Source organism: Eleutherodactylus coqui, chromosome 1 (assembly GCF_035609145.1).
Source record: "Eleutherodactylus coqui strain aEleCoq1 chromosome 1, aEleCoq1.hap1, whole genome shotgun sequence".
In the NCBI taxonomy this organism is placed as follows: Eukaryota; Metazoa; Chordata; class Amphibia; order Anura; family Eleutherodactylidae; genus Eleutherodactylus; species Eleutherodactylus coqui.
Window position 1 is genome coordinate 435,801,024 of NC_089837.1, and position 14,522 is coordinate 435,815,545.

The following is a 14,522-nucleotide window of genomic DNA, read 5'->3' on the forward strand; positions in this document are numbered from 1 at the left end:
ACTTAAGAATTAATAAGATTGCAATCAAGAGGGGGGTTAATATGACTGTGGGGATTAATATTACTGACGGGGATAATACTATTACTGAGGAGGGTTAATATTGCTGAGGGGGATAATATTATTGTGGAGGGGGGTAATTTACCGGTTTGGTTATTACTACTTAATACCATTACTGTGGGTGTCGCTATTACTACTGGGGCCACTGTGGGGGTCACTATTACTACTGGGGCCACTGTGGGGGCTGTTATTACTACTGGGGCCACTGTGGCAGTCGCTATTACTACTGGGGCCACTGTGGTGGTCTCTGTTACTACTGGGGCACTGTGGGGGTCACTATTACTAATTTGGCCACTGTGGGGGTTGCTATTAGTAATTTGGCCACTGTGGGGGTTGCTATTTCTAATTTGGCTACTGTGGGGGTCACTATTTCTAATTTGGCCACTGTGGGGGTCGCTTTTTCTAATTTGGCCACTGTAGGGGTCGCTATTACTAATTTGACCACTGTGGGGGTCAATATTATTACTGGGGCCACTATGAGAGTCACTATTACTACTGCGGCCACTATAGGGGTCACTATTAGGCCTCGGTCATACCGATGTAATCGTATTTCGGTCGCACAAATACGCTGCGTATTTGTGCAATCAAAAATCGCTTATGCCTGCGTATTTGGGCACGCAAAAAAGAACGCAGATGGGCCCAATGAAATGGCGCGCAAATATGCAGTGAATACACAGGTTGCCTGCGCATTCACAGCGTATTTGCGTGGCCCATTCACTTCAATGGCCTATCAGGGTGCGTAGTACAAAATAGGTCATGCTGTGTGACAATATACATCATGTGAATGAACTCATTGAAATCAATGGCTTCTATTCACTGCTTATTATGTACGTAAATACGCTTGTATGAACAGGCCCTTACTGTACAGTCTTACAATCGGCCCTTTAAAGGTCACCATAAGCTTGATGTGGTCCTCGGTGAAAATGAGTTTGACACCCCTGCTCTAGAATCTGCCTGGTCGGATAGCTTTCCTTTAATACGCGAACTGAAGTCTGATTCTTAAGGCCACTCTCACACATGGTGTCGGCAAAGTGCTTTTACTTTCGTTTTCAACAGCGCGTTTTAGTGTACCTTATTATTCATAAGGTACGCTAAATGCGAAAAATAGAGCAGACAGCACTTGAAAATCGTGGCACTGGGAAGTCGCGTGTTCGATCACATTTTGGCGAGGCTCCATTGAAATCAATGGTAGTGTTATAGCGCGATGATCACTGCTTTCAAAACGCTGCAGTAATCACGTTAAAAAACGGATGTGTGAGAGTGGCCTAAGACCCCACCCCAGCAAACTGCTGATTATGTTGGGGAAAGATACAGCTGGCTGTACATTTTCTCTACAGTGGCCACTACAGGGGAAATGTAATATTACATGCAGCCATTCAAATAACAGTTCATGTCCATCAAACCGACAGCCAAGTTTTTGTTATTGGCTCTGCACTCTGGTTCTGTAAGGGATGTCAATATGCTCTCAAGATCAGGCAACCTCCTTAAAAGAGATGGGCAAGCATACTCGCTAAGGCACATTACTCGAGCGAGTAGTGCCTTAGCCAAGTATCTCCCAGCTCGTCTCTAAAGATTCGGGGGCCGGCGCCGGTGACAGGTGAGTTGCGGCGGGGAGCGGGGGGGAGAGAGGGAGAGAGAGATCTCCCCTCCGTTCCTCCCCGCTCTCCCCCGCTGCTCCCCATCCCCCGCCGGCCCCCGAATATTTAGAGACGAGCGGGTAGATACTCAGCTAAGGCACTACTCGCTCGAGTAATGTGCCTTAGCGAGTATGCTTGCTCATCTCTACTCCTTAACCCTTTGCAATCCAATTTTGGATTCAAGGTTTCCTAGGGTGCTGTCTTTTTCTGCCATTATACAATGGCGCCATCTGCTGGCTAGAGCCAGTATTGCAGTATGGGACATCCTGGAGAGGCTCCCGACAACAGAGCGGCCAGTAATATACAGTAAGAATACCCTGCTGGAAGTCTTCCGACATCGGAGCTGTACAGCCTTCAATCAGAATGTTTTCAGACATCAAACAATGGATTGGAAAGGGTTAAATGCGATTTGTATGTGACTAACATATGCCTATCTCTGTATGTTCAGCTATGTTTTACATATATTTTTATTTTTTACATTTTCTTGGAATGGATACCCATTTAAAGGCTCAGCCACTGTAGGACGTCTCTAGAAAAAGCGAGAAAACGAGAATAGTAAAAATTATTTATTCAAACTAAAATATACACATTAATACAAAAAAATTCGTACATTCTGACATATGTACTTGCAGCGCTCCCTCTAGTGACCTATTACTGGAAATACAGCTGTGAACACCCTCGAAATAGTAGACAAGAAGATCAAATCTGGCAGTTGTCATTATTTTACATCAACAATCACATTGTTCTGAAGTTTTAGCAAAGAAAGAAACACTTCAGCTGCAAAGTTGTCCATACACATTAAACTAAAGTTGATGAAAATGGAAAACTTCAACCAAAATGATCATTCCTTAGGTGAAATTTAACAGTGAATGATCATTTTAGTCGACCAATGGAAGACTGTCATTGTCTGCAAAAAAATTTGCCATGTTGCTCAAAGAAAAATCTTTCATGCACAAACGATCTTTCCTTGAAAGAACATTCCCAGAAAGATCTTTCCTCCTTTGTCTGGTGTCATTGAACATATATGGATGGTTTGAACGACTAGGATGGCCAATATGGACTAAAATGTGTAGTGTTGCATCTGCTAAACGAACATTCACCAGAGAATCATTTGTTCAATACTTGTTTAATTAGCAGCCTATAGGGTGACCATAATTAAACTAGAGGTGTTCAGAGTGAACAAACCCCAAGGGGTTTTAGGCAGGGGCGTAACTAAAGGCTCAGGGGCCCTGATGCAAAATGTGAGCTGGGGCCCTCCCTCTATCTGTACCCGTACCCATACCTAAACCATGCTGCACAGAGACATAACTTGAGGCTTCTGGGCCCCAATGCAAAACTGGTAACAGGGCCCCCAACTAGAATGCTTTATTCATAGTACTGGGCTCCCTATATGGAGAAGAGAGGCCTTATGGGCCCCCTAAGGCTCCTGGGCCCGGGTGCAACCGCATCCTCTGCACCCTCTATAGTTATGCCCCTGGTTTTAGGTTTCTCAAAGAAAAAAAGGACCAAATGTTGTATACCGCAGACAATAGAATCCATTGATTTCAATGGATCCGCTCACATTACTTATTTCTGTGTCAGGCAAAAAAAACGCAACATGCTTTTGCGTGAAAAACAGCATAATTGTGCAGCCACTTGTCAGGATGCTATAAAGTTTGCAGCTAATTGCAGGAAAGGCATGGCAGCCATGTTGGAGATTGTCTAGAATCATCTCATTTTGAAAAGTCAACCAAGTTGAGATTAAGATGTTGATCAATTTAGTTTGTAGAGGCAGTAGCTCTGGGACACTAGAGTATGAACCCAGAACCGCCAAAGCCTTCTTCTAGGAGCATCGTCTAACATCGTCACATGACTGCCCAATCTGCGCAACAGCAACCTAGGCAAAAGAGCATCCCCGTCATTGGAAGTCTCCAACCTCAGTTACTCTCTCCCATATTTATGGGAGATTACAGTGGGCTGTGTCAATGATGACAGCATGACATGTTGCTAGTGTGTTTTCAGGCGCACGCAAACGCGCAGCTATTGTGAACGAAAAAAGAAGAGAAATATACGCCGTTACGCACACAAAAAACAACTCGTTCACTGCGCAAATACATTGTACAGGAGTGAGCGTATTTGCGCTTACGCTCGTCTGCAGGAGCCCTTATCAGTGAGGTGGTAACAAATCCATCACACGTCTAGAAAGCGCACAGTGAACCATGTCTATAGGAACATGTGGAAGGTGCAGACATTGTGCCATATATATAGGAACATGTGCAAGGAGCACCTATTGAACTGTATCTGTAGGAACATGTAAACCATATTGATACGTTTTTCAACATGACAAAACACTGAACCATTGATGAGTAAACGTAATCTTGTCCCAAACCACAATACATGGTTCTTATGGCCCATTTACATAGGAGGACAATTGTTGTTAACTTTTCGGTCACAGTTTTTTAAAGCTGACTTTGAGTCAGCATAAAAACCAATCACTGGATCGCGGGATTGTCGTTCTGTGTAAACATAGAAGGTGAAGCGCTGAGCGAGAAGCCCGTGAGCCAGTGGTAAAGTCCGTCAGTGTAAACATTCTGCACGAGCGATGATGACCTTAGCAGGGGTGTCAATGATCATGCACTCATTTACCCGACTGTCGGCCATTAGCCATTAATTGTCAGGTACTTCTATATCTTACACTTCACCAGCACCAAATTTTCCCTAGTGGCAGCATTTGGTACTTTTGCTACACCCTATACTCCACTGAGAAAGCACATTAACTTTTAATGGGTTCTACCCCATAGTTTGTTCACTAGAGACCTCTGAACACCTCTAGTTTAATTATGATCACCTTGTACTTCTATCTAATGTGTATGGCCAGCTTAAATCCAAAATACGAGCATTAATACCCTGCCAAAAAGTTTATTAAATATCTTCCTTATTCCCTTCAGAAAAGTGAAATAAAATAAACACTTTACATTGGATGCAGAATTTTAAGTTCCACCTTGAATAAAGAAGATTCAAGCCTCTGTCCTGCTAAGGTCCTCCTCAGCAACAAATGTACAGTATAGAAGGCAGCAATTTGTACACTGCAAGGCAGTTCTAGATAGAATTGAGACAATCCTATGGATCTCAGGTATGTTAGTGCACACACTTTACTAACATGAGAACATTTCTTCTAATATGTATTTGTATAAAATCTTCCAAGGCAAGGAAAAAGTTATTGATACAATATATTTCAGTCTAGCCTTATCTCGGTCACCATCTCATTGCACAAGCCTCATACTTACCTCTTGAGAGAAGTGGCAGTGTTTTCATTAAACTACAGTCATCAAACATAAAATTAATCTTTCACTAGCTTAAGGAACTTTTGTAACATAAATAGTAAAAATAAAAGCCACTACACAAAACATAAAAGGCAGAAATACTATTGACTCATTTAGAATCTACAGCTTCTTATTCTGGATCCTCAAGTTTTCCTTTAAGTTTTGTGACTTATGTTTTTCAACGCTATTCTGCTTGTCTACTCCATGAACCAAATCATTTTCCTTGGAAATAACGCAATCTGGGTTCAACAAAAAAAATCACTATAAATGAGGCCTTCACTTGGGTTTGATTATTGATCCTTCTGCTCGTTTAGCATGTTCTGTTTCTCTTCTTTTCCAGCAATGTGGTTGCTGTGTTTCTTGGCCTTCCTCCTGGATCTTCTCAGTGATGCCTGGAGAATGAGATAGGACAACTCTGCTACGTTGAGGACCATGCAAATGCCAGATACAATGATCATGAAGAAGGTAAATACAGTCTTTTCAGTAGGCCGAGAAATGAAACAATCAACAAGATTCGGACAAGGCCAGTCTGAACATCTGACTAGACGTTGCATATGGAAACCGGCATAGAGGAAATAGAAGAGGTACATAAAAGCAGCTTCAAAAATGACTCTGAACAAGATGCTGGTAGTATATGTCCACCACAGTGTACCCACAATTCTAATTTTACGCTGCCTCAGTTCTTCCAGGTTCTTTTCGTCACACTGACCCTTCTTCTGTAGTTGCCTTTTCTCTTCGTGTTTCAAGTAGGCCACATGCATAGCGACCAGCAATGCTGGTGTGGCTACAAAAATGAGTTGAAGGCACCAGAGCCTGATGTGAGATACTGGGAACACATGATCATAGCAAACGTTCTTACACCCAGGCTGTAAGGTGTTGCAGTTGAAGTCTGACTGTTCATCACCCCAAACACTCTCTGCAGCCACCACCAGGATCATAATACGGAATATGAAGAGTACAGAGAGCCAGATTTTGCCAATGCTAGTGGAATGTTTGTTGACTCCTCCAATTATCTCGTAAAGAGATCCCCAATCCATGTTGTTGACAGGCCGTTTCTGGAAGATAGATAGAAAGCATGTTAGATGACAGAAGATGTTTAATAATAACCAAGAGAGTTTTAATTAACACATCATTTTGTTAAAGTCTAACCATTTCATGAACAAGATCAAGGAAAAAAAATTAGGACTGAACATAATACCCAGCTGGTGGAGGTCTTACATTTAGAACCTCCACTAATACTGAAAACAAGCTGATCCTCGTCCAAACCCCATCTTAACGAGAGGCAGCCATGCATTTATACCCACTCTCCACTGAAAATGAAAGCAAATCCTAATTTGTCTCACAAAAGGTTCCCATTGATTTTTAGACAAAAACTATGCATGTGTGGCCTCCTCTTCACTGAAAACAGAATGGAAGCAGCTCTCTCATGGGATCGGTTAGAGTCCCATCTACCAAATCCTATCTGATCTGACTTATTTAGCTCAACCTCTTTAATACAAATTAACATAGATTTTAAAAAAACTGCTGAATATGTTATGAGGAAACTGAACATGACATATAGAATAAAAGCGCATCAAAGGAAAAGTCTATGTGTCATGCACCGCCCTTCTTTCCTGCAGTTTTCCTTTAAAAGACATCTCCCGGCACCCCTGCAGCTAGCAAACCAGTAGACCTGCAGAGACAGTGATACGGAAGACAGGATGCACATACCGCCCCCTAATGCTCAGCCTGCCTTTAAAGCCCTGAAATAAGGCTTTGAAGCCACCATGCATTATATGTCAATGACATGACTCTAGAGTGGTATGGTAGGCGGTCTACTGCTGTATAATGGTTTAGAGCTTTTCTGCATTAAGAGACCATCAACCTTTGCCCCTTGTTCTTAATTGGCTGCTATCACGATGCTTGATCTATCAATCAAGAGCCAAAAGGAGAGGCAGATGAACCCATAATGAGCAAAAGCCCAGCATGGACCTTATGCAGCAGTGGGACTGACCATTGGACCAGTCTAGTGTCATTTAAATACAGCATGCTGATTCCAGGGCTCCTGAGGCAGACTGCCAAGCAGAGAGAGTAAGTTCAATGAGGATTTTTATTTTCAGCAAAGTGAATATCTGTGCTTGCTATGTAATGATCACATGGGAGCAGAACTGATTGCAGCTATATATATAGGCTGAGTCCATACATAACAGCCGCAGTTAGGCCGAGGTACAGCAGGGATATGAACAAAAAATTAATTTCAAATTAACTGTTAATGACCACAAGGTTTTGCAGGTAAACAGCTATGTTAACAATCAATTAGAAAACTGCAGTGATTCCCGGTAAAACGGAATGTCCGAATGGTCTTTCAGTTACATCATGGCTGTCAACTCGGCCACGCTGTGGCTGCTATGCTTGGAGTCATCCTCAGAATTGTATCTTGCAATAAGCCAAGTACCCGTGTGTCCATCACATGATCATGGATAGATGTTATATCTATCTGAGAGTAAACAATGAAAGTTCATATAGAATGACAGCAAGCAGAGATCTTGAAAAGAAGAATTCAGGAAATATATTTGAAAACTATATAGCTTTTCATTCCCAGTTCTGAATTATTCAGGTAGTAGATGCCAGCATGAGAATGCTTCTTGCCCCACAATTAGCTACACAGACACCAATTCCTATTGCCTTCCTAACAGATAGCATCAAAGGTCATCCCTGTCATTCATTAACTGACATCCATGTACTTTGAATGGCTTTTAACAGAGGAGAAGAATGTGGTTTTACTTTTATTTTTCCCTACAGGAATGGCACAAAGGGCGGTCCCTGAATTCACTGATAAGGCTTGTTTCCTTGCACTTAGTGCATACACTGTACATCTAGAAGAGATAACTGCAGCCATGACAGCATCTTAAGAAATTACATATTATCATAGTCTAAACATACAAATATACTTTCCAAAATGCAATTGTATTAATTATTTTCTGTAATCCGGTAAACAAAAACTGTCTGGATTAATGTGTCATCTATATCTGTGTGGCATGCAAGTTCAAGGATCAGGTGAAAGTGCTTATTTATTGACCACTAGATGGTGCTACAACATCACAGCCAATGACGTTTTTCTATGCATTGCAATGTTACCTGTATTTTCAACTAGTACTTGACATGTATATATAGATCAATATCTGACTCATGAAATATAACCTTAGGGTCTTTTGATAGGTGGAAAGCTTCCTACGCCCACTATTAACATGACACACTGAAACTTTCACCTAAGTCATGTTGACAGCTACAGTTTAGGAAAACCGTTCCAGCCAGAGCATATGACCACAGCATGTCAATTTAATGTAAAAGAGGACATGTTGTACTCTAAATATGTTCATTTCACGTCACTGTAGTAGAACGTGACCTATGAGTAATCTGTCTTGCATCACAAATTACTTTTTTTTAATAGAATATGTCATTTGTTCACAATGGGGCAAAATTGCTAATGCTGTCGCACCTGAACCTTGTCATAAAATGTAAAAATTTTGGTGCAAATTGTCGCAAGTTTTAGAACTATTTATGAAGCAAATGCACCAAAAGTAATCCACTCTAAATCGCCAAATGGGTGTAGCTTAGCAGGAAGGGAGCACAACTTAAAAGGGATGTCAAAATTATGGAAACTCCTGTCACCATGTCCCCTATGCCTTTAAATAAAAAATCAGCGGTGACTCACCTCTCCGTGCTCCCTGGGTTATCCTCCACCACCAGCTTCATTCTCCGCTGTGATGTCAGTTTAGATGCTGCTGAGCCCATCCACAAACAAGCTGCAGCAGCCAATGACAGCGCTCAGTGATCATGGCTGAACGCTGTCATTGGCTGCTACAGCAGGTTTATGGGATGTCACAGCTGCCTGTAGACAGACAGTGGAGATCAGAGCGGAGGACGAACGGGGGAGCAGGGAGAGGTGATTAACTGCAGATTTTAATTTAATGCATGGGGGACCCAGGGACATGAGTTTCCATAATTTAGACAACCTCTTTAAATGCGACAATGTGCATCAATATTTAGTCGCAAACTGAGTCAACTAGTAGGTGGTATAAAGTTAGACAAAAGTGTCTAAATATGTGCCCAATTTATCATCCACCATGAGCCACTGTGATAACTTTGCCTCATTTTTTGAGACTCATTCACTTGTCGTTCAGTGTTTTACATTCCTACGTGAAACACTGCTTAGGTAGTGTTAAAAAATGCATCGATAAGTGAACGAGCCAACAATGATCTTTATGGTGGCTTCAACTGAAGAAAGAACGAATATTGCACAATTCTTCTTCGCTGTTCACTCGCGTTAAAAACAAATGATTGTCATTCACTTTCGCTTGTATGAATGTTTTCTTTGAACAATAATCGTTATGTCTAAATGCTGAAAAAGTTTGCACTATCTAATGATTGGGCAGGATTGGTAAATCTGCCCCACTGTGTAATAACACACCATAGTAGACTTCCCCAAAGAATATAATGTGACACATGATGCACAGGAAGAATAGCTTGTAATATACATTACACAGCATTCATAAGCATGTTACATATATAATTGGAGTGACTACATGTGACACAGTATGACTAATGGTAATAACTGGATGCAACCAGTTACAGATGGAGAACCAGCTCCCTTGCTTATTAAATGTGCAATTATTAGACAACAATCAGGGATCTCACTTAGTCTGGTTTCAATATGCAGGAACTAACAGGAGACTTACTGCATTTATAAGGGGTGCGATGGTGAGGAGTCCAATAAACAGTGATGACTTACTGCTCACTTTATGGAGCGCTTCTTGTTTAATTATAGGGGATTACAACCTTTAAAGCCTGTTTTCTATTCTTTAGCTCAGTGTTTCTCAAATCCAATCCTCAACTACCCCAAACAGGTCTTGTTTTCAGGATTTAACTTAGTATTGTCAGCGCCACCTCACCTGTCATTGCTACAGGTGTTCTCTCTATAGGATATTGTCAAATCAGGACCTATTTGGGGGACTTGAGTTCACAGACATTGCTTCAAACAAAGAATATGGCTGCCTTATGGGGTTAAAAAAGACAGACATCGTTGTTTTACTTTAATCTGATATTCTGCCCCTATACATCATGTTTATGGCCATGGATGACTTAATAATGCAGCAGATATAACCGATAATTAGCACTTGGATGGATAATGAATGTGTTCTGGTAACAAAATGTTTCAAAGTCTTCTTTATGCTATAAACATTTTTTTGGTCTCTAGTCATCACCATTAAAGGGAATCTTTCAGGTGGTGCTATGAGCACCATAAAGAAAGTTTATGGGGTCATAAGACAAGAGTCGCTGAGTCTGGGGATGTGTTCTTTACATTTACCTGCCTCACAGTCTTGTCACTGTCCAGAGCTTGGTACGTTAATCAGACCCATCTCTGCATTCAATACACGCACATACACTGTTATCAATGTATACATGTGAGCACCCAATATAGAGATGAATCCAACACACAGACTGAGCAGTGGCTTCCTAAGTATACAGCAAAGGAACGGGAAGGTAGGTAAATATAAAAAATAGACACCCCTAGACTCAGCACCACCTGTTCTATGAGTCTATAAACTTAGTTTACGGTGCTCTTACGACCTGACAAGTTCCCTTTAAGTTGTATAAGAAATTATTGTGTAATGGCCCATTTACACGTAACGATTATCCCTCACAATTCATTCAAATGCATTAGTTCCCAGTTGTTTATCACTAACTTTTAGTTAACGAAAAAACTATCGCTGTCTTCTCATTGCGTGTAAACGCTCCCCGTTCAGCGCTTCACTTAGGAGGTGAAGCGCTGATCGAGAAACCCGCAATGTTTGTCAGCCTAAATGCTCTGCTCAAGCGCTGATGACCTTAGCGGTGACGTCAGCGCTTGTGCAGTCGTTTAAACGACTATCGGCCCGTGTAAAAGGGCCATAAGGCAGCACACACATTCACACACATTGCATTGACTTTTGCTATAATCAGAACTAGTTATACCGCAGGAAAGTTACCCAGATAGCAGTAAAGTGCCAGAGTGTTCATCCTGTCACAGTTTATGCCTGTGACCAATGCCTATAATATGTTTGTCACCTATAACATCCAAAACCCATAAAACTAATCTAGCCTATTTTATACAATCCCACATCATGATAGATTACATTGTTTCCCAAACTTACATAATAGCAGGGCTCTCCATAAGTAAGTAGTAAATTACCTACTAATGATATAACTCAACCTGCTGGTATAAAGCATCTATCCCTCCCAACTATGATAAAACCTCATATCCTTCTAGTCAGGTATTGGGTCATCTATAGATTTTGGCTTACCTCCTATACAAGTTAAAAATGAATGGAAGACAAAACCACGACCATTCCAGAAGGAAATCATACAAACTTCAGATCTTCTTTCCAAAGAAAGATATAGGTTGATTTCTTAAAACTAAAACCTGACTGGGACGGACTATTCCATGTGACCTCAATAGGCTGGTACTTATACATTTATAATCCAGGTGTGTCAACATACACCCTTATGAGTGCTGAGTTTTGTAATCAGCTCTGTTGAAACATGTAAATGGATCAGGCACTTCCAACAGTGTCATAGTATATACGATATATAGCTCATGATCACAGGCTGTACCTGGCAAGTGCATGTGTCGGTGGCAACGAACCCTGTCCATATAACTGGTACTGTTTCAAAAACAGGAAACAGGAATGCCATATATATATATATATATATATATATATATATATATATATATATATTAGGAAAGTCATATATATACGGCATTCCTGTTTCCTGTTCTTGGAGTAGTACCAGTTACATTCCTACTGGGTCAACTTTATGTTAAATAGATGGTGGTGAGGGATTATTAATAATGGAGGATCACTGTCACCCATTTATTATGTTGATGGTCTTGTTTTGCTTCCAATTAGCCCTCACCCGAAACGTCCATCCATTTAATTAACCTATTGCTTAACATTACATGTGACATGGGAGTTATGGAGAACTGATCCAAGCAACTGTACTTTCTACCAGGTAGAAGCAGATGAGCAAAAACTAATGTCTATTCCTTGAAGACAATACATATCCATTGACGAGCAGAGATTGAAATATCATGCGCAAGATATAACCCATACATACACACAGAAGAAAATCAAAGGTCTAAGAAAGGTATAATCCCACCAACTACATCCCATTCCTACATGTTAGTTCTGCCATTGGTACCTGCTTAGAGTCCATGCTGAGAAGAATGAAATGATCACTGACCCTGTTAGCAGCTACCTCCTCATGCTAGATGTCCATCCTCTGACTCTAGTCTTCCATTTGAGTTATAGTTATATATCACGTTTATTCATCACTTTATTCATGTGTACAGGACGTTTCATGTGTTTTGAATGATCATATCATGTTCTTATTCTAGTTACCCGTGCTTGGAGGAATGAATCAGATCATAATTATGTAAAGCTGGCGGATTATTAGACCTAGCCGATAGAGTGTGCGTTTAATAAATGGAATGCTTACAAAAACATGCTACACAGAACAAGTCTAAAGTAATGACAGGTAATAGTGGAATGAGGAAGATAAAAGACTCACCTGAGCACAGATGGGTGGCTAATGTATCCAACAACCTATGCCCACAGTACAGGACAATGATAGAGCTGTCCCCCACGTAACAGGTACTAGAAGTCCACAGTGAGTGCCTGCTAGAAGCTCAGGTAGGAGGTCACACCTCCGCTCTCCAATCTGGTCTTTTACTGCAAACTTCAGACAGGTAGTATTTATTGCTGCCTCCCTGACTCCTCCTATTTGCACACACAGCACATCTGATACGACTGTTTTTCCAAGGTATATGCCCCAGTTTCTGTTGATCATTTATCATATTTAGGAGGAAGAAGACACAAATGTGCAAGTCCACAATCTGATAGCTGCTAGCTGTGCAGCACTGACATGACATAGTACTTTGTTGGAATGATGTACAGTAGATGTGATTAACACAAGGCTTTATAGGGTGATTCAAAAAGAATGGTGCAGAAGTAAAGCGGATTTCTTCATACATGAATTAATATACAACAGCCAGAATGACATGAAAAGATAGAAGAACTCTTCAAGTTTTTAATGCACCTTATAGATGTTAGACAACCTAAAACAAGCCATATTTGCTGCAGTGGAATCAATAATCGCAGGTATGCTGGGACTCTTCTGGTCAGAACTGGACTGCCGACTTGACACAGCCATCGTCTTAAGGTGCATTAAAAACATGGAAAAGTTCTTCTAACTTTTAGTGTTATTCTGGGAGTCCATTCATTTATGAAGAAATCAGCTTTACTTTTGCACCAGTCTTTTTGAATCCCTCTGAATTAAAAAGTTAATCCAAATGAGTTCTTTTGAGCTCTTTTTGCTTTCTTTGGATACTACAGATCAGTGGTCTACAACCTGCAGTTCTTTAAACATTGTCAGATCACTATTTCATAACAGCCTCAAACTGGGAGTTGTAGTTCTGCAGCAGCTAAACAGTCACTGGTTGCAAGCATTAGTTTTATTTAGTGTATTTGAATTATTATGATTATTTTTCTTTTACAGTTTTCAGCCTTTGGGGAGATGCCAGAAAAAAAAATCATAGTGATTTTTCCCCTAGAACATGTTATGGGGGAAACAAGACTCTTTAATTTGTAGATCTGGAGGTTCCGTCACGCATGCGGCTGAAAATACCGGAAGAAAATGCAGCGCCTTTTCCTCTGTTTAAAAGCTGGCCAACTGGGCAGAAAGCATTCTGCCATGGGGATTCCTGTTTCCTGCTCTCCGAACGGAACAGGAAAGCGGGAATCCCCAGTGCAGGTGTGAAAGCACCCTAACTACTGTGCTAATTTTGAACGCAGTTCCCTTGTCCCTTCTGCCATCAGCTTTCATATATCTCACACTACCTCTTATCAGTATAAGTACTTACAGGATACCTACCTCAGTGGCACTATTATAAATCAAATTCTGCCTGTTTACTGGTGTGATTGCACTTTAGAGCATGGCAGTCATGCTGAATACCATGTTGATCAAGCGATCCCCCCTTTTCTACACGGATGACATTTTCATATCATGTGCCACCAATTTACAAAATGTTTTGGCACTTTTCTGTGGAGACGTGGCAATGAATTATAGAAATTAAAACCGGCTATATCCGCACTATGTTCATCAAATGATACATTCCCCACGAATATACTCTGTAATTATAAATGTTCTGTGCCAGTTTGGGCAGGGCTCAGGGGTGGTATGCTGCATGCAGTGTTCTGTCCTGCAATCTCAGTGCAACTCCTGTGCAATATCATGGCAGCAATTGTAGGAATTTGGGGTAAGGAAACCAACTGGGTTTCTGCAATAATCGCATTGCATGCGCCACACACCTATGGCTGCCTTCACACAGGCCAGCAGTACTGCCAGATTTTGGTGAGGGAAATCCACAGCATTTACAGCCACGTGGAGAAGATTTCAAAAATCTCATTCATGGGGTGTGGAAAATATCCATCATGAATCTGCAGCA

General features: G+C 41.1%; 1 protein-coding gene across 4 annotated transcripts; it reads right to left on the minus strand.

Moving 5' to 3' along the window:
- Positions 1–2,245: 2,245 nt before the first annotated feature.
- Positions 2,246–12,736, minus strand: GJB2 (gap junction protein beta 2). 4 transcript variants are annotated; one of them, XM_066582168.1, is made up of 2 exons: positions 12,587–12,736; positions 2,246–6,051 (listed from the first exon to the last, which is right to left on the minus strand). In XM_066582168.1, exon 2 carries the CDS (start codon positions 6,031–6,033, stop codon positions 5,287–5,289), a length of 747 nt encoding a protein of 248 aa, XP_066438265.1. In that variant the 5' UTR covers positions 6,034–6,051; positions 12,587–12,736; the 3' UTR covers positions 2,246–5,286. The 4 variants fall into 4 exon arrangements, with proteins under 4 accessions (XP_066438265.1, XP_066438267.1, XP_066438264.1 ...); XM_066582170.1 differs by lacking the exon at positions 12,587–12,736 and adding an exon at positions 12,260–12,364; XM_066582167.1 differs by lacking the exon at positions 12,587–12,736 and adding an exon at positions 12,218–12,354.
- Between the last annotated feature and the right edge of the window lie 1,786 nt (positions 12,737–14,522).